This window comes from Furipterus horrens, unplaced genomic scaffold (assembly GCF_987537825.1).
Source record: "Furipterus horrens unplaced genomic scaffold, mFurHor1.1.pri manual_scaffold_4, whole genome shotgun sequence".
In the NCBI taxonomy this organism is placed as follows: Eukaryota; Metazoa; Chordata; class Mammalia; order Chiroptera; family Furipteridae; genus Furipterus; species Furipterus horrens.
In genome coordinates this window covers 135,514,097-135,534,565 of record NW_028327174.1, presented here as the reverse complement: position 1 = coordinate 135,534,565, position 20,469 = coordinate 135,514,097, and the positions used below count along the sequence as shown (strand labels likewise).

At 35.8% G+C, this 20,469-nt stretch overlaps 1 protein-coding gene across 1 annotated transcript in view; it reads left to right on the top strand.

Annotated features, from left to right (window-relative positions):
* Window positions 1–20,469, top strand: part of FOCAD (focadhesin) — a 336,121-nt gene that overhangs the window by 168,526 nt on the left and 147,126 nt on the right. Inside the window, exon 15 of the mRNA XM_090274062.1 lies at window positions 1,560–1,686. Within this exon, the coding sequence (XP_090130188.1) occupies window positions 1,560–1,686 (127 nt within the window). The remainder of the gene's footprint in view (window positions 1–1,559; window positions 1,687–20,469) is intronic.

Below are 20,469 nucleotides of genomic sequence, written 5' to 3'. Positions count from 1 at the left end.
CAAACTGTTCTTATATTCTCCTTATGTTATGTCTGATTGTTATTGAGTTTTGATAAAGAAGGCCTTATTTCTGACTCATTGCATGGAATTAATTTTTAGGAAAAATGATAAGGAAGGAAATTATCTTGAATTTCCATGTATACTATCGGGTTGAGGAAGATGTGAAGATATTAGGGAGATGACGCTGCTGTTCTGGAGGATGAATTGATAAATTGGTAGGAGGGGACAAGCATGAAGTAACACTAACCAAATCTCCAATTGGTTAGATTATTTTTTCTTGAATATAGCTTAAGGTAAATATATTTAAGGAAGAAATAGATTTGATACATTTTAAAAGAGCTATAATCTTGCAGTTCCATATATTTAGCCACTGCACTGTAGAATTCCTGGGACTGTCATCTCATTTTTCAATAACAACACTGTGAATGGTACTCCTAAAGGTGTACAATGAATGGGTTGGCCCAGGTGCTAATAGCATGGACGGTTCCTGTTTCAGGTAAAATCTCAGATCAAAATATATCTAAATGTTAGCGATTCTTCCTCTTTTCTAAGCTACAACCTTTTGGCAACATAAAAATGACCTCAGTCTAAAAGTTACACACGTGGACACAAAACCTGAGAGTTTGGATGCTCTTGAGGTATTGGCATGGAAAAGATTTCAGAGGTGAGAGATTATTATCTGACACTTCAATTTTACATTGATAAAGCTCAGCTCAGGAGAGGTTAAATATCAGAGTAGATCCGGGGCTACTATGCAGTTATTCAGTGTTCCTTTCAGTTACCACCTCAAGATTTGTCAGATTTTCCAGTTTTGGAAAATGATTTTCATTTGTCAGACACTGAACTATAGAATCCAGTCAGGAATTTCATCAACTGATATTTTGTTAATTAGAGAAAAGTATTATATCACTGCAGGGTTACAAGGAATGCAAAGGATGGACCTGAGCATTTCTTTATGCTGTTAAAAGCATTCTGGGGATAGCACAATAAATGTATAATCGAGAGGTGAGGAAAGGGGGAGGAGGAAGACTGAGTGAATTCAGCACAGTGCTTGGATAGGTGCTTCATTAGTTATAATTCATCTTATTATTTTTTATCATCATCATTATCATCATTATTGTGATAGCTATAGCCACTTTAGTATCACTACTATAACAAATCATCTGATGTGCAATACCCACTTTTGTAGTCAGTGTCTGATACCTGAGCAACTTCCAGGCAGGTTTAGCTCTCTTACTAAAATCTCAATAAGTTCTTTTTACCATTATACATTTAAAGTTTTGTCAATTCAGACAATTTATAATTTAGGGACAATATTACTTAATATGTCTTCTATTTTGGATAATATTTCTATAACAAAAATGAGCCTTAACTTAAAGAAAAATAATGATGATGAAAATTTTTGAAGAAAAATACATAGTGTTATTATATGAGGGTCAGTATTTAGTAGGCACAAGGGTAAAGTAAAGCATTAATGCTTTTGGTTCGATCAAAAGACATGGGAGTGGTAATGTAGCTCTCTGGCTGTAATCTGCTTTCTAAACTGTCGTTTCCTGTAGGCCATATCAGCATGGTGCAGATATGTTGGCAGCTATTTCCCAGGTGTTGAATGAATGCACCAAGCCTGATCAAGCTACTCCAGCAGCCTTGGTGTTACAAGGTCTTCATGCACTCTGCCAAGCTGAGGTATGCTTGATTTTTTTATTAAATTTATTGGGATGACATTGGTTAATAGAACTATATAGCTTTCAAGGGTACAGTTCTATAATACATCATCTGTATATTGTATTGTGTGTTCACCACCCCAAGTCAGGTCTCTTTTCATCACCATTTATCCCCCCTTTACCTTCTCCTATTTCCTCCCTCCCTCCTGAAGTAGGCTTTTTGAATTGGTTTGTATTATTTTGAAGAAAATTATTTACAAGATATATTAGTTACAAGAATGTAAGATTAGATTCAAGTAACTGAATGTTTGAATAGTCATTCTCAGATTTTTGTTTGAAGGAGTGACGCAAGACCTACTTTAGACATTCTTTGTAGAGGGGAATCTTGAAACTTATGGTTATATAGCCATTCTCTAGAGGCTTATTTATTCCCTTATTTTTGTTAATATAGTAGGTAATGTTTTGCTTATAGGAGAACTCTGAATATGTTTGCTTTTTAGTTTCATGATTAGAGAGCCTTATAAGCAGATGAGGTGAAGAAATTGGCATGGGCTAGTGGTAGTTTTATAGCCAGCAATAATTACTGAAGACGAGCAAAGGATCCTTTCTTTCCTAGTGATCAGATTAAATGGATTGATGTTAGAACTGAACCTTTGCATCATTTTCTGAACTTTAGACCATTTCTAAACTTACAGCACAGCAGAGAATCTTTACTGTTTTAGAGAAATGTGGTAATTACATCAATGATCATTCACTGATTATACTTCAGTTTATGACAGAATGAACATACCTACACAGCTGTAATTTTATTACCAAACAGCAGGTGGGGTCCTGCTGTCTGCCACCACCCTTTAGGCAAAATTCTGGAGGCAAAGGTTTGGTGATAAAGGAGAGGAATCATTATTCAAAAGCTACACAATTTTGGAATAACAGCTTTCTACATGCATTAGTCACCTAAGTTTATCAATTAAGGCTAAAATCTTTAACTCTTTACCTACAGCTTTAATCACTTAAGCCTATCAGTTAAGGCTAAACTTTTTAGTTGCAACTTTAAACATTTAAACCTCTCAATTAAGACTAAACTCTTTAGTTCCCCTATGTTTCCCCCGGTTAGTTTTTAATTATGTTATTTCTATTAGATTAGTATACTAACTAAAACAACGTAAGATACAAAAGCTACACAGTTTTGAAAGAACAGCAGGCTTCCTCCTCAGAGCCCGTACCTTCTAGAACATCCAAAGAAGAATAACACTGCCACTCTCTGCCCCATCCTAGACTGCACCAGAGTTTTTTCTCCCATCCCGAATACTGTCCTTTGGGAAACACAGGCAGCTGCAACACGATCATCCCATGCATCCTGGAGGAAGAGAGCCAGACAGCCAGTCTCTGCCCTCCATTTATTTTAACTCTTCTGACCTATAATTCCATGCACTTCAGAGGTGTTCAGCTTCTCGGCCAATCCCGTCCTAGACTGCTTACCTCGGTCAGCCTCCTCCTACAGCCCCTCCCTGCTCCTCCCCAATGATGTCATCAGATCTCTATCAGTTTTTTAGAGAATGAAATTTAGAATTCTTCTAGCTTACAGTAATTACGGTTGATATGATGATAATGAATATAATATAATAATAGAAGCAGTGACTATATTGAGTGTTTATATGCTCATGTCCCTGTGCTAAGCACTTTTAATTTATTTTCCTTAACTCTGCAATATAGAGATTATAACAGCATTTTATAGAGGAAAATAGACTTCAGAGATAGGTTAGATATTTACTGAGGATCTGGGTATAAGAGTAAACTAATGTTCTTTTGGGTAAACACTTATTTTAGCAGGCAGTAAACATCATCACTGTGCAGGAACTGATGTGCACTAAAGGTGCTGTTTTCATTGCCCAAAGTTGGCAGAGTTTTTAGGGTTCATGGCAGAGGACTGTTACAGCAGGGGAATACTACACAAAACCTAGGACATTTGTGTTTTATCACTTCAAAAACCAGTCATCTAGAACGGGGAAGTATCACTTTAGTAACTTATTTTTATAAAGCCTTATTTTTAAATGAGTTTTTAAAAGAAGTTTTGAGAGAAGAAGAAATTTTATTTGCCCTCCTCCAAAAGGTGACCACTGTTACCATTTTTGAGTATTTCATTTTTATTATTTTTTCCAAACAAAAATCAACTTATTTTGAAATTAACTTTTCCCCCTAACAAATAGTAATTTTGTCTTATTGTGGCTATAATTCCATTGTGTTCCCCAGCTGTCCTCTGCTGTTACGATAAGGGTCTATCATCTGTTGATGCTTATTAACTCATAAATTCTCAGAGTGTAGTGCTGTTTTTTCTCATTCCATTTTTCTAAGATATTCATTGTAGTTAGTACCAGAGATATGAAAAGTGTTCCCTAATGTGATAGATAGCATCTTTTTTTAAGTGTTCATGGGACTATACCTGATACAGGACATTTATTAGCTGTATCCTTTGTCTAATTTTCTTAACCTCCTGAGCCTCTATTTCTTCAAATCAGGATAAATGAGATTATACACACACAAAAAAAAAGACTTAGCATAATTTCTGCCCCTATTGGTAGTCTTTAAATATTAAACTTGCTTCAAATATTAAACTTGCTTCTGAAAAATTGGTACATAATTGGATATAGTCAATGCCATCAGGAAGGTTTTAAGAAGTGTTTTGTTTTTGTTTTTGTTTTATCTTTCCGTTAAAACTCACATAATGATAGTGACTTAATTTCTTTCTTCAAATTGTATCCTATTCCTTCATTGCTGAGGTTCTTGGTACTTGTTTCTATACATAAAGGAGGCCATTTTGGATTGTTGAATATTTAGCCCCAAATCCATTTCCCCAATCCAAACCACTGCCCAGTATGATCATTTTGAGCCCAAGATTATACTGTATTATTGTCTGAAGCCATCTGGGAGGCTATAACAAAAATAACATAAACTGGATGGCTTATTAACAACAAACATTTATTTTTCACAGTTCTAGAGTCCGGGGAGTCCAAGATCAAGGCACTGGCACATTCAGTGTCTGGTGTGGGCCTACTTCCTGGTTCATAGATGGTCATCGCTTTCATGGAAAGCTGTCTTTTCACTAACCTCACACGAGCAGAAGGCACAAGATAGCCCTCTGGAGTCTCTTTATAAGAACACTGATCCCAGTCATGAAAATTCTGCCCTGGTGACCTAATCTCCTCCCAAAAATCCCATCTCATAATACCATCATCATGGGGATTAGGATTTCAACATAAGGATTTGGACAGGGGTACAAACATTTAGCCTATAGAACTACCTTGCCTCTCCCATTCCATTTGCCCTCTAAAGTAATTGAGGTATCATGTCTAGGTATTTCATTTAATAAAGCCTATTTCTTACTGTGATACTTTAATAAATATTTTCTTTGCTTGGTAAAAGACATTTCTTTTTCTCATTGTGTTTCTCCCTGCTCCTCTCTTTTAATGTTAGGGAATCCAAATTCAATGTAATGTTTTTAATCAAAACTGACTTTTAAGAAACTTCAACTGAAATGATGCAAGTAAGAATTCAGTATGATCTTTCTAACAAATAGATATTAGCCTCTTTAAGTCTTTTTGTAATAAGATGGGCATTAATAAGTCATAAAGCAGTACCAGCGATCAGTTAACTTCATTTTATTGTAAGGAATACTTATTTTCTTATCTTCTGTTTCATCTCTCTTTCTTATCTAGGGGATGAATCCACTATTTTATTGGTACTTACTAAAGGTGAATAGTGTTATTTATCATGTTTTCCTTATAGATATTATAAATGTCCTGAGTTGTGGAATTTGTTGAAACTGACTGCATAATTGTTAATTTTGATAACAAAAATATTCTTTTTTATATTTGGTAATGAATAGCTTTATGTTCATCTGAATAAGTAGAAATAACTTATTTTCCCTTGATGAGTATAGAAGGTAATAATATATCTTTCTGTTTTAAGCCTTTCCAAGCTTCTTTTGTATGTGCTCATTAGTTGTGAAACTACTGCTCTTATGTCCTGTGATGTGTGTTAAAGTTGTAAAATATACTCAATTCAATGACCCTTGCCAGGTCACATTTAATAATTTTGAGCTAATCTTCTAGGTTTTTTGTTTTTGTTTTTGTGCCAGCATGCTATCCTCAGAAGCCAGCATGCATTCTGTGAGGCTGTTTATTGTCTCCTAATTGATATCATGTGTGAAGCATCGATGGCTGCCAAGAGTTTCAAGAATGAAAATATTCAGCGTAGTCATAAATCTGTTTTCCAGCAGCATTTGGTAGTGATTTGTCTATTCACTACTCTTTAGATCCCTGACTATCAAATATAATTAAGAGTATAAAAAGATAGCCTAAGACAAAGAAATTTTAAAAATCAATAAGGATAAGAGAATAGTCTATCTTTAAGAAAATACCTCATTTGGAAAACCATACAAAATTGGATTTTACTGGGCTTTCCCTTCCTTGCCTTTGTAGAAAAAATAGAGCTCTTTTTCTTAAGGTCGACAGTGGACTCTTCAGTTTTGAAAGTCACAATCAGGAAATTCATTTGTCCTTGGTAGGGTCAGATTAAGCCTGCAACTACTGCTGCGTAATCATTTATCACGATCTCCACTGAAAGATTCAAAGGATAGATTCCATCTACATGCCAACTCTGGCAAGGTAAAGATTGTATTTGCAATATGGTTTTCTTTGGTGCTATTTTACTAAACAAAAAACAAAAAAAGAAAGTTCTAGGAATCTTGGTTGACAGTACAGACAAGAATGCAGTATGGTATTTTGGAACTGGAAAAGAGAAACTTTTTCTTTCCTTAGCACTGTTGATACATTGATTCAAGACTTCACCAATTTCTTTTTTAGGCAGAACTACTTAAAAAATATTGCTAATATTTCTTGTGTTCTTCATATGAATTTAAACATTTTGTGATATGGGGATTCATTTTAAACTAAAAAACAAACCCTGGCAGTTTGTCACTTTTCCAGGTCATCTGGCTAATAAACAGAAAAGAAAAGTAAAAAGAAAAAAGAAAAGAAAAGTAGACACAGGACTCCTCCAAGTCTAATGCTATTATGTTATTCTGAGATTTCTTTCCTTTGAAAAGTATGAGTATTGGAAGAAAGTAGTTTTATCTTCAAGTTACAGGTTTATCATTTTCAAAACAAATTAATATTCTTGCATTCTTTTTTCTTAATTTTGCCATTATGCTTTCGCCCTGTTAACCTTAATTTTCTTCTTTTTGACTAAATACAAAATTATGACTCTCAGAAGCAATATTCTCTCATTTAAAAAAGTTTTACAGAGATGTAATTCACAAACCATTTATATCATCCATTTAATGTGTACAACTTAATGGTTTTTAGTATATTTACAGAGTTATGCAGCCATCACCACAATTTTTACACCTCCCCCCAATCCTGTACTCTTTAGCTGTTACCCCGAAGTTCCCTCTAGCTATAGGCAACCACTAATCTACTATCTTTCTCTATGGATTTGCCTTGTCTGGACATTTCATATAAATAGAATTGTAGAATATATTGTCTTCTGAGACTGGCTTATTTCATTTAACATGTCTTCAAGGTTCATCGATGTTGCAGAATGTACCAATACTTTATTTATCTTTATGGTTGAATACTATTCCATGTGTTTATCCTACACTTTATGTATCCATTAATCAGTTGAGGGATATTTGTTTTCGTTTTTTTTTCCCTATTTTTTGGCTATTAAGAATAATGCTGCTATGAACATTTATGTACAAATTGTCCATGAATATGCTTTCATTTTGAGAGATGTAATCCAGGAATGAAATTGCTGGATCACATAGTTACTCTTTGTTTAACCATTTAAGGAACTTCCAGAGCTCTTTTCCCAGGTGGCTGTACCAGTTTACATTTCCACCAGCAGTGTATGCAGGTTCTATTTTATCCCCAACCTCAGCAGCACTTGCTATTATCTGCTATGTTTTAAAACTGTAGCCATGTTAGTGAGTATAAAGTAGCATCTCATGTGGCTTTGATTTACGTTTTCCTGATGACTGTTATTGAGCATCCTTTCTTGTGTTTATTGACCACTTGGAATATCTTTATGGAGAAACTCAGATGCTTTTAATATACTCTTTTTCGTTGCTTTTAACTTCCCTGGTCAGTCAAGTTATGTTTAGTTCCTACAGGAATGGGTAGTAAAACCATTTCAACCTCATGCTTCTAAGTAAAGAAAATCATGAAGTTTTTTTTTTTTTTTTTTTTTTTTTTATGGACCTTTTACTACACAGTGCTTAACAGACAATGCAAATGATCAGATAAAGGCACATGTTCTTCTTTGATACTTTGTCTATGTATAACATTTCTTTTTTGTTTTCATATGAAATTAGCAGAATGCTTTCAGCTGTAGAACTATTAAGTATCTATTGATGTACTGAGTGCTTTCTGTATTTAAAGAACTATATATTATAGCTATTTATTATATCATTTAATTTTACTAAAAATCACTTAGCTGTGATAGGTACTATTTTCTCTGGGAGATTGAAAGAGATGAAATAATTGCTCAAAGTCATTCAGCTAAAATATGGTAAAGTCAGGATTCAAACTCAGGTCTGTTTGAATTCAAAGGCAATTTCTTAGGAACCCAAGATGCTGGAGGAGTAAGGGTAAGAAAATACACTAACCTCCTCCCAGGACCAATCTGGAATTACAGCTAAATTAAAGAAAAATCATCCTGTATAAATGACTGAACACTAGGTGGAGAGAAGCTTTATTACCAAGGACAAATGTAAGAAGCCACTTCACCACAACATGACTGGTAGGGAGTGCAGTGGCACGAGAGGGCTGGTTGGCCTCCCACGGGCAACAGCTGAAGTTTCAGAGGGGTATTTCAGCAGCTGGGGGTTCCCCCTGAGAACTATGGAGTATAAACCTCAACCTGGGCTTCCCAGCATAGAGCACCAGAACTGAGAAAGGAATTTAAATAACATCTGGCTGTGATAAGCAGTGGAGTTTCTCTCCACCAGAAAGAGATGACTTGAGACTCAGAGAGCCTCCTAAAGGGCAAGCACACAAAATTCCATTTGCAGCCATTTACCCTGGGTTCCAGCAGAGGGAGGGCAGAGTGGACTAGAGATGTGTTAGGAGAGTCTAGCGATTGTGGTACTGGGGAGGGAACTGAAGGAACAGCTGCCAGGATTCTTGTGTTGAGTCATTCCCCATACTGCAGAAGCCATATTCCTCAGAGAGAGCACTCTCATCAAAGTGACATCAGCCAGAGGGAAAGCAATAACCCACCTACAGTAATCCCTTTCCACCCCACCCTGTGGGACTTAAGTCAGGCTGCCAAGTATAGCTGGAGGCTATCTCAGTGATTAAATCTAAAATAGCAAAGAATTCTCAGGAAGCTCTGATACTTTAGCAGACTTCCCTGGGCCTGGTGTTGGTAAAAGTCAGCCATGTTGAACAGATTGATTCTGCACACACCAAGGCCCAGCAGTGGGAGCCACACACTGTGACTTGCTGATAGCTCCAAACAGGCTGCCCAGGGCCAGTCACAGACAGCATCTAACATAGGTCTGAACAAGTGTCTTTGCAGATCTACCTAATACATACAAATAATTACAAACAAGTACCCAAATTGGGAAGACAAAGAAAGGGCCCCAAATAAAAGAACATGAAAATACTCCAGAAGAGAACTAAGTGAATATGAGGCAAGCAATTTATCAGATAGAGTGTAGAGTAATAATTATAAGGATATTCAACAGCATGATAAAAGAGAAACAATAAAAAAAAAGAACCAGTCAGAAATAAAGACTACAATATCTGAAAGAATACACTGGAAAGAATTATCCCCAGGTTAGATGAAGTAGAGGATCATATCAGTGATTTGAAAGACAAGATAGAAAAGAACACCTAAGCAGAGCAGCAAAAAGAAAAAAGAGCTTAATGAGATGCAAGAGGGTGGAGGAGTAAGTGGAAGCTACATTAACATCCTCCCAAGACCAATCTGGAATTACAACTAAATTGTAGCATCCTAAAAAACCAACTGCACAATAGCTGGAGAAAAGCCTTATAACCACAGATAGATAGAAGATACCATTCACTACAATAAGACTGGTAGAGAGTGCAGAGGAGGTGGGCTGGGCTCCCATGGGCAACAGCTGAAGTTCCTGAGGGATATTTCAGCTGTGGGATGGTTTCCCCTGAGAAGTGTGGAATCTAAACCCCAAGCTGAGCTCCCTACCCTCCGCCACCAGAGCCAGAAAGGAGCCTAGATAACATACAGCTGTGAGAAGCAGCAGGGTTTCTGTCTGCCAGGGAGAGACAGCTGGAGATGCAGAGAGCCTCTTGAAGGGCCAAACACAAAATTTCATTTGCAGCCACCTACCCTGCACTCCATCAGAGTGAGGGCAGAGTAGACTAGAAATGCTTGAGGAGAGTCTGAGGTTGGTGGCTCTGGGGAGAGAACTGAAGAAACAGCTGTCTGCATCCATGTGCTGTGTTATTCCCCAAACTGCAGAAGGCATTTTAGAGAGAGCACTCCTCTCTGAATGGCATCAGCCTGAGGGAAAGCAGTAGCCCATGCTCAGGAATTGCCCTACTCTACCCTGTGGTGCTTAAGCTGGGGTGCTGATTACAGATTGATTAGTTTAACAACTGATTGACTTAATGACTGATTAGTTTAGTGACTAAGGTGGAAAATACAAACAAGCAGCTAAAATGGGAAGACAAAGGAGCAGATCCCAAATGAAAAAACAGAGAGAATTCTCCAGAAGAAGAACTAGATCAAATGGAGGCAAGCAATTTATCAGATAGAGAGTTTAGAGTAATGATTATAAGGATACTCAAAGGCATGAAAAAAAAGACATAGAAACCATGAAAAAGGACTAGTCAGAAATAAAGAATGTAATAGCTGAAATAAATAATACACTGGTAGGAGTAAACAGTAGGTTAGATGAAGCAGAAAATCAAATCACTGTTTTTGGAAGACAAGGGGAAAAAAAAAACACCCAGGCAAAGCAGCAAAAGGAAAAAAGCATTTAAAAAAATGAGAGCTTAAGAAACATTTTGGACAAAATGAAATGTGACAGTATACACATCATGGGAATACCAGAAGGAGAAGAGAGGTAGCAATGGATTGAGCACCTATTTGAAGAAATAATGATCAAAAACTTCCCCAATCTGGTAAAGAAAAAAAGACACATAAGTCCAGGAAGCTCAGAGAGTCCCAAACAAGTTGGACCCAAAGAGGCATACACTAAGATACATCATAATTAAAATGAGGCTTAAAGACAGGGAGAGAATCCTAAAAGCCACAAGAAAAGCAGGGAGTTAACTACAAGGGAGCACCAATTAGACTGTCATCTGATTTTTCAACAGAAACATTTCAGGCCAGAAGGCAATGGCATGAAATATTCGAGGTGATGAAAAACAAGGACCTATCCAGCAAAGCTATCATTTAGAATGGAAGGGCAGAGAAAGTGCTTCCGAGACACCAACATATTCCCCTAAATATGTAAAGCAAATCTTGAGGAACATAAAGGGAGAGATTGACAGAAATACAGTCATAATAGGAGATTTTAACAACCTAATGACTGCAATGGATAGATTTCCAGCTAGAAGACCAAAAACAAGACATCAGCCTTTATTGACACATTACGTCAAATAAATTTCATTGATATCTTCAGAGCATTTCACCCCAAAGCAGCTGAATGTACATACTTTTCAAGAGCATGTGGAACATCTCCTAAGGAAGACCACATATTAGGACACAAAACAGGTCTCCAAACTTAAGAGAAGTGAAACCACATCAAGCATCTTATCTGATCAAGTGTTTTTAAATTAGAAATCATTCAGAAGAAGAACAATGAAAGATACACAAAGACATGGAAGCTAAATAACATGTTATTGAACAATGAATGGATCAAAAACTAAAGGTACCTTAAAGGAAATGAAAATGAGGATACAACAACCCAAAATCTGTGGGACACTGGGAAGGCAGTCCAGCAGGGAAATTCATAGCACTATAGGCTTTTCTCAAAAAAAAAAAAAAAAAAAAAAGAATGAGCTGAAATAAACACTCAAACTTGACACTTAAAGGAATTTTAACAAGAACAATAAACAAAGCCCAATGTGAGTAGAACATAATAAAGATCAGAGCAGAAATATATGAAATAAAGTCTAAAAAAATGATACAAAAGATCAATGAATCCAAGAGATGGTTCTTTGAAAAGATAAACAAGATTGACAAACCTTTAACCTTCTGCAAGAAAAAAAGAGAAAGGACCCAAATAAACCAGAAATGAAAGAGAAGAAATAAGAACTGAAATACAAAGAATTTCATGAAAATATTATTATGAACAACTATATACCAACAAACTGGACAACCTGGATGAAATTAATAAATTCCTAGAAACATTCAATCTCCCAAAACTAAATCAGAAAGTATCAGAAAATCTGAATAGACAGATTACAACTTGTGAAATGGAAGCAGTAATCTTAAAACACCCAACAAACAATTGCACTGGACCAGGCGGCTTCACAGGTGAATTTTACCAAACATTCTGAGAACTGACACCTCTCCTTCTCAAGCTATTTCATAAAATTCAAGAGGAGGGAAGACTCCCAAACTGATTTCATGAGGCCAGCATTATTCTAATTCCAAAACCAGGTAAAGACACTACAAAGAAGGATAATTATAGGTCAATATCCATGATGAACACAGATGCTAAAATACTCAACAAAATATTAGCAGACCAAATACTTGAATGCATTAAAAAGATCATACACCATGATCAAGTGGGATTTATTCTGAGAGGGCAAGTTTGGTACAACATTCACAAATCAATAAATGTGATTCACCACTTAAACAAAATGAAAAAAAAAAAAAAAACTCACATGATCATATCAATAGATGCAGAAAAAGCATTCGATAAAATTCAGCAGCCATTTATGATAAAGACTTTCATATAAGTGGAATAATGGCAACATAGTTAAACACAATAAAGGCCATATATGACAAATCCACTGCCATCATCATACTCAATTGGCAAAAACTACAAGCGTTCCCCTTAAGATCGCAACATGACAGGGATGTCCACTTTCACCTCTCTTGTTTAACATAGACTTGGAAGTTCTAGCCATAACAATGAGACTAGATGAAGAAATAAAAGGCATCAAAATTGGAAAGGAATAAGTAGAACTGTGTATTTGTAGATGTTATGATACTGTACATAGAACACCCTAAAAACTCCAAGGAACTACTAGAACTGATAAATCAATTCAGTAGAGTAGCGGAATATAAAATGAATATCCAGAAACCATTGCATTTTTCCATGCCAAAAATGGGCTATCAGAAAGAGAAATTAAGAAAACAATTACTTTCATGATTGCTTCAAAAGTAATACCTAGGAGTAAATCTAACCAAGGATGTAAAAGACCTGTACTCAAAAGACAGCAAAACACTGAAGAAAGAAATTGAAGGAGATACGAAGAAATGAAAGCACATACTGTGTTCATGGATAGAAAGAATTAACAATTAAAATCCATGCTACCCACATCAATCTATTGATTTAATGCAATTTTTATCAAGATACCAATGACATATTTCACAGAACTGGAACAAATATTTCAAAAATTTATATGGAACTACAAAAGGCCCCCATACCAACAGCGATTCTGAGAACAAAGTTGGAGGAATCATGCTACCTAATATGAAACTATAAGGCCATTTTAATCAAAGCAGCATGGTACTGGCATGAAAGTAGACACATAGACCAATGGAACAGAAGAGAGAACCCAGAAATAAACCCACACCTTTATAGTCAATTAATATTTGACAGAGGAAGCAAGCACAGACAATGGACTAAGGATAGTTTATTCAATAAATGGTGCTGGGAAAATTGGACAGATAGGTGCAGAAATATGAAACCAGATCACCTTCTTACACCACATAAGAATAAATTCAAAATGGTTTAAAGACTTAAGTGTTAGACCCAAAATCATAAATATCCTACAAGAAAACATAGGCAGCAAAATTTCAGACAGGTACATATATCTCCTCAGGCAAGGGAAACAAAAGAAAAACTAAGAAAATGGGACTACCTCAAACTAAAATTCTTTTGCACAGCAAAGGTAACCACTAACAAAATAAAATGATAACCCACAGAATGGGAGAACATATTTGCTGATACATCTGATAAGGGGTTAATATCCAAAATTTATAAAGAACCTATAAAACTAAACACCAAAAAAAAAAAAAAAAACAAACAGCCCAATTAGAAATTGGGCAAAGAAGCTGAATAGACACTTCTACAAAAAGGACATACAGATGGCCAATGGACATGAAAAGATGCTCAACCTCGTTAATCATCAGAAGTGCAAATGAAAACCACAATGAGATACTATCTCACACCTGTCAGAATGGCCATCATCAACAAATCAACAAACAACAAGTGCTGGCGAGGATGTGGAGAAAAGGGAACTCTAATGCACTGTTGGTGTAAATGCAGATTGGTGTAGCCACTGTGGAAAGCAATATGGAGTTATTTTTAAAAAATTAAAAATGGAACTGCCTTTTGACCCAGTGGCCTCACTTCTGGAAATATATCTAAAGAAACCTGAAACACTAATTTGAAAGAACATAAGCACCCCTACAACATTGCAGCATTATTTACAATTGCCAAGACATGGAAGTAGCACAAGTGTCCATCAGTAGATGAGTAGATAAAACAAGTATGGTATATTTACACAATGGAATACTCAGCCACAAAAGAAAAAAAAAAAAAGAAAGAAAATTTTACCCCTTGTGACAGCATGGATGGACCTAGAGAACACTGTGCTAAGTAAAAAAGCCAGTCAGAGAAAGACAAATACCATATGATTTCACCCTTATGTGGAATCTAATGAACAAACTGAAGTAACAAGCAAAACAGAGACTCATAGATGGAAAGCAGATGACAGCTAGTGGTGTGGTGAGGGGCAGGGTGTTAGGGGGTGGAGGGATTGAGCAAAAGGGAAAAAGGACTCATAGGAATGCACAACCGTGTGGTGATTGCTGGGGTAGGAGGGTATAAGAGGACTATATGGTAATAGGAAAAAATGTAAAGATTAAATATTTTAAAAAACAATAAAAAAGCATAGAATAATAAAAAAGTCAGTTGGTTAATCACTGTTTTTTAATACACCTTTTTTGAGATATATATATTATTAATATGTGTGTTTGCTAGTCATGTTTCTATTTAGATGAGCATGTCATGTGGTATTGGAAAATCGTTTTGTGAGCCTGATGGCTGGACTCTTTTGTTATACTTTTCTTTCTTCATTACTTTTGTGATTGGATAGCGCATAAGATTTTACAATACTTTGGATTTACATTAAGATCATAGAGTAAACAATGTTTTGACCTTAACTAGATCAATTTTCTGTGTTATTATGGATTACATATTAATTTTATATTTTAAGGATGCATTAAAGTGATTTTATGCCCCTTTTATTTTTTGACATAACATTTTTTTCATTTTTCAATTATAGTTGATATACAGTATTATATTGTTTTCACAGGTGTATAACATACTGATTTGACTTTTATATAACTTATAAATTGATCCCCTGCTTTAAGTCTAGTACCCATAACCATACAGTTATCACAACTTTCTAAAGGTTTCTATTCATTTGTTTGTTTGTTTATTTATTTATTTTTAGAGGCAGGGAGAAAGAGGGAGAGAAACATCAATGTGTGGTTGCCTCTCACCCACCCCTGACTGGAGACCTGGCCCGCAACTCAGGCTTGTGTCCTGACTGGGAATCAAACCGGCGTCCCTTTGGTTTGCAGGCCGGTGCTCAATCCACGGAGCCACACCAGCCAGGGCACAATATTATTCACTATCTTTCCTGTGCTTCACTTTATATCCCCATGACTATTTTTTTTTTTTTTGTAATCATATTTTATTGATTATGTTATTACAGTTGTCCCAATTTTTCCCCCTTTGCTCCCCTTCACCCAGCACCACCCACTCTCAGGCAATCCCTGCACTATTGTTCATGCCCATGGGTCATGCATATAAGTTCTTTGTATGCCCCTTTTAAAGACATTGTTTTTATACCATTACTTATCCAACTCTTACAAAAGCATTTCAATTTTCCCATATCCTTTCCCATTGTATTTTTTTTACACATATTTTGCAATTTCCATTTTCTGTATTCATATTTTGCTAAGAAGGTTTTTTATTTTCTTCATATTTTAATGACATAATTACTTTCCATTGAGTGAAAATATCTTAAGTAAACAAATATTTCATTTTTGATTGGGTTTTAAGTTACTTCCCATTTTTCTTTTCTTATACTCAATAATTCAAGAACTATTTACATAATGTAAAGTTTTTCCTTTCTTTTGCGTTATTTTCTTGACTAAATATTCCAGAGTTTTAAGGATATGGTTTTATGAAATAGGTTATTTTTTCATAATTCTTCATGTTTGCCTGAGCATGAGAGAGAGGTGGAATGTAGCAATTTGTATCAAGTTTCCGCAGTATTATTTGTTACTGGTGAGAACAATTGAATTGTGTCCCTACTCAATTGAGTCTAGGGCAGAATTTCTTCTTTTTATGATCATTCTGCTTGTTACCAGGAGCCCAGAATCCCTTATGTCCAAAGATTACAAATTGTTACTAAGGAAAGAGAAGGCCTAAATTTAATGTTTTTTTCTCTCAGTGAATTTGCCCCATTTAGGTTTAACTTTCGAGCATCAGAGAATTATAAATAAAAAAGGGCAGTGGTGCTGCTATAAACATACAGCCAAGTACTGGAAACAGCCTGAGTGCCCGTCAGTGGATGAGTGGATAAAAAAACTGTGGTACATTTACACAGTGGAGTACTATGCAACAGAAAAAAAGAAGGAACTCCTACCTTCTGCAACATCATGGAATGAACTGGAGAGTATTATGCTAAGTGAAATAAGCCAGGCAGCAAAAGACAAATACCATATGGTCTCACCTAATACAGGAACTTAATGAACAAACAAACGAGCAAAATAGAACCAGAGGCATGGAAACAAGGAACATACTGAGAGTGGCCAGAGCGGGCAGGGTTGGGGGTGGAGGTAGCTGGGGAGAAGGGTGAAAGAAGGTGAAAGGTCTAGTCAAAGCACTAGTACAAATGACCCATGGACATGGGCAACAGGGTGGGGACTGACTGTGAGAGAGGGGGGAGGTGGGCGGGGCAGAGGAGAGCAATGGGGGAAATTGGACAGCTGTAATAGAACAGCAACAACAAAGGGCGGTGGTGATTTCATCCATTATAGAATTTTAAGTAAAAGTTATAAAATGTTAAATATACTTTTATTAGTTTTATTTTAAAATCATTTGTGTATTGTCATTGCGAGTGCTTGTAAAATTCTTCTTAACTAGAGATCACATTTAAATCCATATCAGCTTTTTTTGCTTTTATTTTACTTTTTAAATGTTTTTTGTCATTCTTTTGCTTTATGAACTTATGGGTTGTAAGTTTAAAATGGATCTTATTTATCTCATAAAGTCTGTTGCCTGTTCCTGAAGATGTTCTAGTAGAAGGTTTCACAGCCTTTCAGACATGTTCTGCCAAGTTGTCGCATTTTCATCCTCTGATAAGTAGAGGTGGCACAACGTCCCCTTCAAACCCTGTGTCCACTGCAACAGCACACATAGGCAAGCATTCTCTAGGCACAATACAAATAGCATTCACTTAAAGTAAAAATATTGAAAATATAAGCCAGGCTGTGTAAGACCCTCTTTATAAAAAGATTTATGAGACATTTTTGGCCTTCTGTGAACTCACAGGCTAGTAGTGGAGAACGTTGCCTTAAATACACTAAATGTATTTGAAATTCAGAAATAATGCAGAAGAGAGATATAAAACATCAAAGGAATATTTCTCTATACTTCAAGCAGTAGAGGGAAAGAACGTTTGGGACTAGAAGAGAGAAGCTCTGTTGCTCACCAATACCTTAAGTTTTTCTTTCTCATTTATGTAAACAGCTGCATTGAGATATAATCCACATAGCCTAATACTCACCCATTTACAGCGTACATTTAATGGCTTTTTGAATATTCAGAGTTGTGCATCCATCACCACAATCAATTTTAGAACATTTCATTACCCCCAAAAGAAACCCCATACCCTTTATGCCCTCCAGCCCTTGGGGACAAGTAATCTGTCTTATGCTGTATGGATTTGCCTGTTCTGACCATTTCATATAAACAGAGTCATACAATATGTGGCCTTTTGTGTCTGTCTTCTTTCCCATAACATAATGTTTTCAAGGTTTATCTATGTTGTAGCATGTATTGGTATTTCATTCGTTTTTATGGCTGAGTTGCATTCTATGACTATACCACATTTTACTTATCTAGTTTACTCAGTTTATGGACATTTGCGTTGTTTCCACTTTGGGGATATTATCAATAATGCTGCTGTGAACATTCATGTATAAGTTCTTATGTGGACATGTGTTTCATTTTTCTAGAGTATACATCTAAGAGTGGTTTGCTGGATCATATAACTCAATGTTTAACCACTTAAGGAACTGCCAGACAGTTTTCCAAAGCAGCTGTACTGTTTTACATTTGAACAACATATATCTTTCTTTTGCTCTCCCCAAATAATGCAGATATTATGATGTAGGCATTGCTGTAATGTTATTAGTTATTGACTTCATTCTTACTCCAAATGAAAATGTATATGATGAGGATAGTCATTGAAGAATAAAAGTACAATAGCATATATTCTGTCATATAGGAGGATTGCTAGGAAAGAGGGAAGGGGAAGTGCCCTGGCCAGTTGTTTATTTCCAACTTTGCCTGGGACATCCTTGCCTTGCCACTCAAAATGCCTTCGGTGGATTGCCAACCCTTGTCTTAATAGGCACCGTCTTTGACCAGTAATCATTAACAATCTTGAGTGGTTTGATGTTTACCATACTAAGGATGTTTCTCATAAAAAACACTAACATTTATATAAATCAAAGTTTGAAAACGTATGACATATTTTGTTTGATTATCATAGTATTAATATTTTAAACTAACTCTGGTAATAATTAAAAGTAAAAATCAAATATTGACCACTTTTTGGTGAATAAGGAAGATCATGTAGTACTTGGCCTGCTTTTGCACATGAAAAAAGCCAGTGGCCACTTGGTGCTAAGTAGCAGTTAATAGCTTCCTGTATATGAGTATATACTCTTAATTGCTGTAGTCCCCTTGGCTTCTAGATTTACATTATCTCTCTCGCCCAGGTAGTCCTTGCAGGTGTGTTCCTTATTTTAACGTTACAAATAATTTCATGTAAGAAATCTCAGTCTGTCTTTATAACAACTTTCTCTTCACCTTTCCGAACCATTCTTCAAAAAAGATTTTATATGGCTAGTAAACACATGAAAAATATGTCACATTTTTGGTCACTGGGAAATGTGTACACCACTGGAATCACTAAATTGAAAAAGATAGACAATACCAAATATTGGAGGAAGTGTGAAGTAATTAAATATCTTATATGTTATTGTCAGGAATACAAAATGCTGTAACCACTGTAGGAAAGTATTACACAGTTTCTTATAAAGATGTTGAACATAAATTTATCTTATGATGCAACATTTCCTCCAGGTATTTACCCGATTAAGTGAAAATATGTCCATAAAATGACTTATATAAGACCTTTCCTTTCAGCTTTATTAATCATAACATTTTTGGAAACAACCCAATGTCCATCAGCTGGTCAATGGGTAAACAAATTGCATGTATGTATACAGTGGAATGCTATTTAGCAATAAAAAGGATTGGACCCACCATGCCACTTGCAACAACGTGGATGAATCTCAGAAACATGTTCTGTGAAAAAAGCCATTCACAAAAACCATTCATTTTATTTTTATGAAATTCAAGAATTGGCAAAATCAATCTATGGACCTAGAAATCAGAATAGTGGTTGATGAGGTAGAGAGAAGGAGGATAGATTAGAAAGGGACATGAGGAAATTTTTTGAACTGTATTCTCTATCTGCATGTAGCTAGTAAGCACTTGAACTATGGCCAATTCAAATTGTGGTGTGCTGTTAGTGTAAAATATACAGCAGATCAAAGCCTTAGTATAAATAAATTGCAAAATATCTCATTGATAATATTTTAGAAATCAATTACATATTGAAATGATAATATTTTATTTTTTAAGTATATTTTATTGATTATTTTGTTACAGTAGTCCCAATTATTTTTCCCCTTTGCTCCCCTCTGCCCAGTACCCCACTTCCCTCTAGTAATCCCACACCCCTTAGCTCATGTCCATGGGTCGTGCATATAAGTTCTTTGGCTTCACCCTTTCCTATATTATTCTTAACTTCCTCCTGTCTATTTTGTACCAACCAATTATGCTTCTTAATCCCTGCACCTTTTCCCCATTTCTCCCCCACTCCCTCCCAGCTGATAACCCTCCAAATGATCCCCATACTTACGATTCTGTTCTTATTCTGGTTTGCTTAGTTGGATTTTGTTTTTATTTTTTAGATTCAGTTGTGTTGCTACTTGTGGGTTCATTGTCATTTTAGTGTTCATAGTTTTGATTTTCTTTTACTTAAGTAAGTCCCTTCAACATTTCATATAATAACGGCTTGGTGATGATGAACTCCTTTAGCTTTATGTTGTCTGAGAAGCACTTCATCTGCCCTTCCATTCTAAATGATAGCTTTGCTGGATAGAGTAGTCTTGGTTGCAGGTTACCTTTCATCACATTGAATACTGCTTGCTGGCCCCTTCCTGCCTGCAAAGTGTCCTCTGAGAAATCAGCTGATAGTCCTAT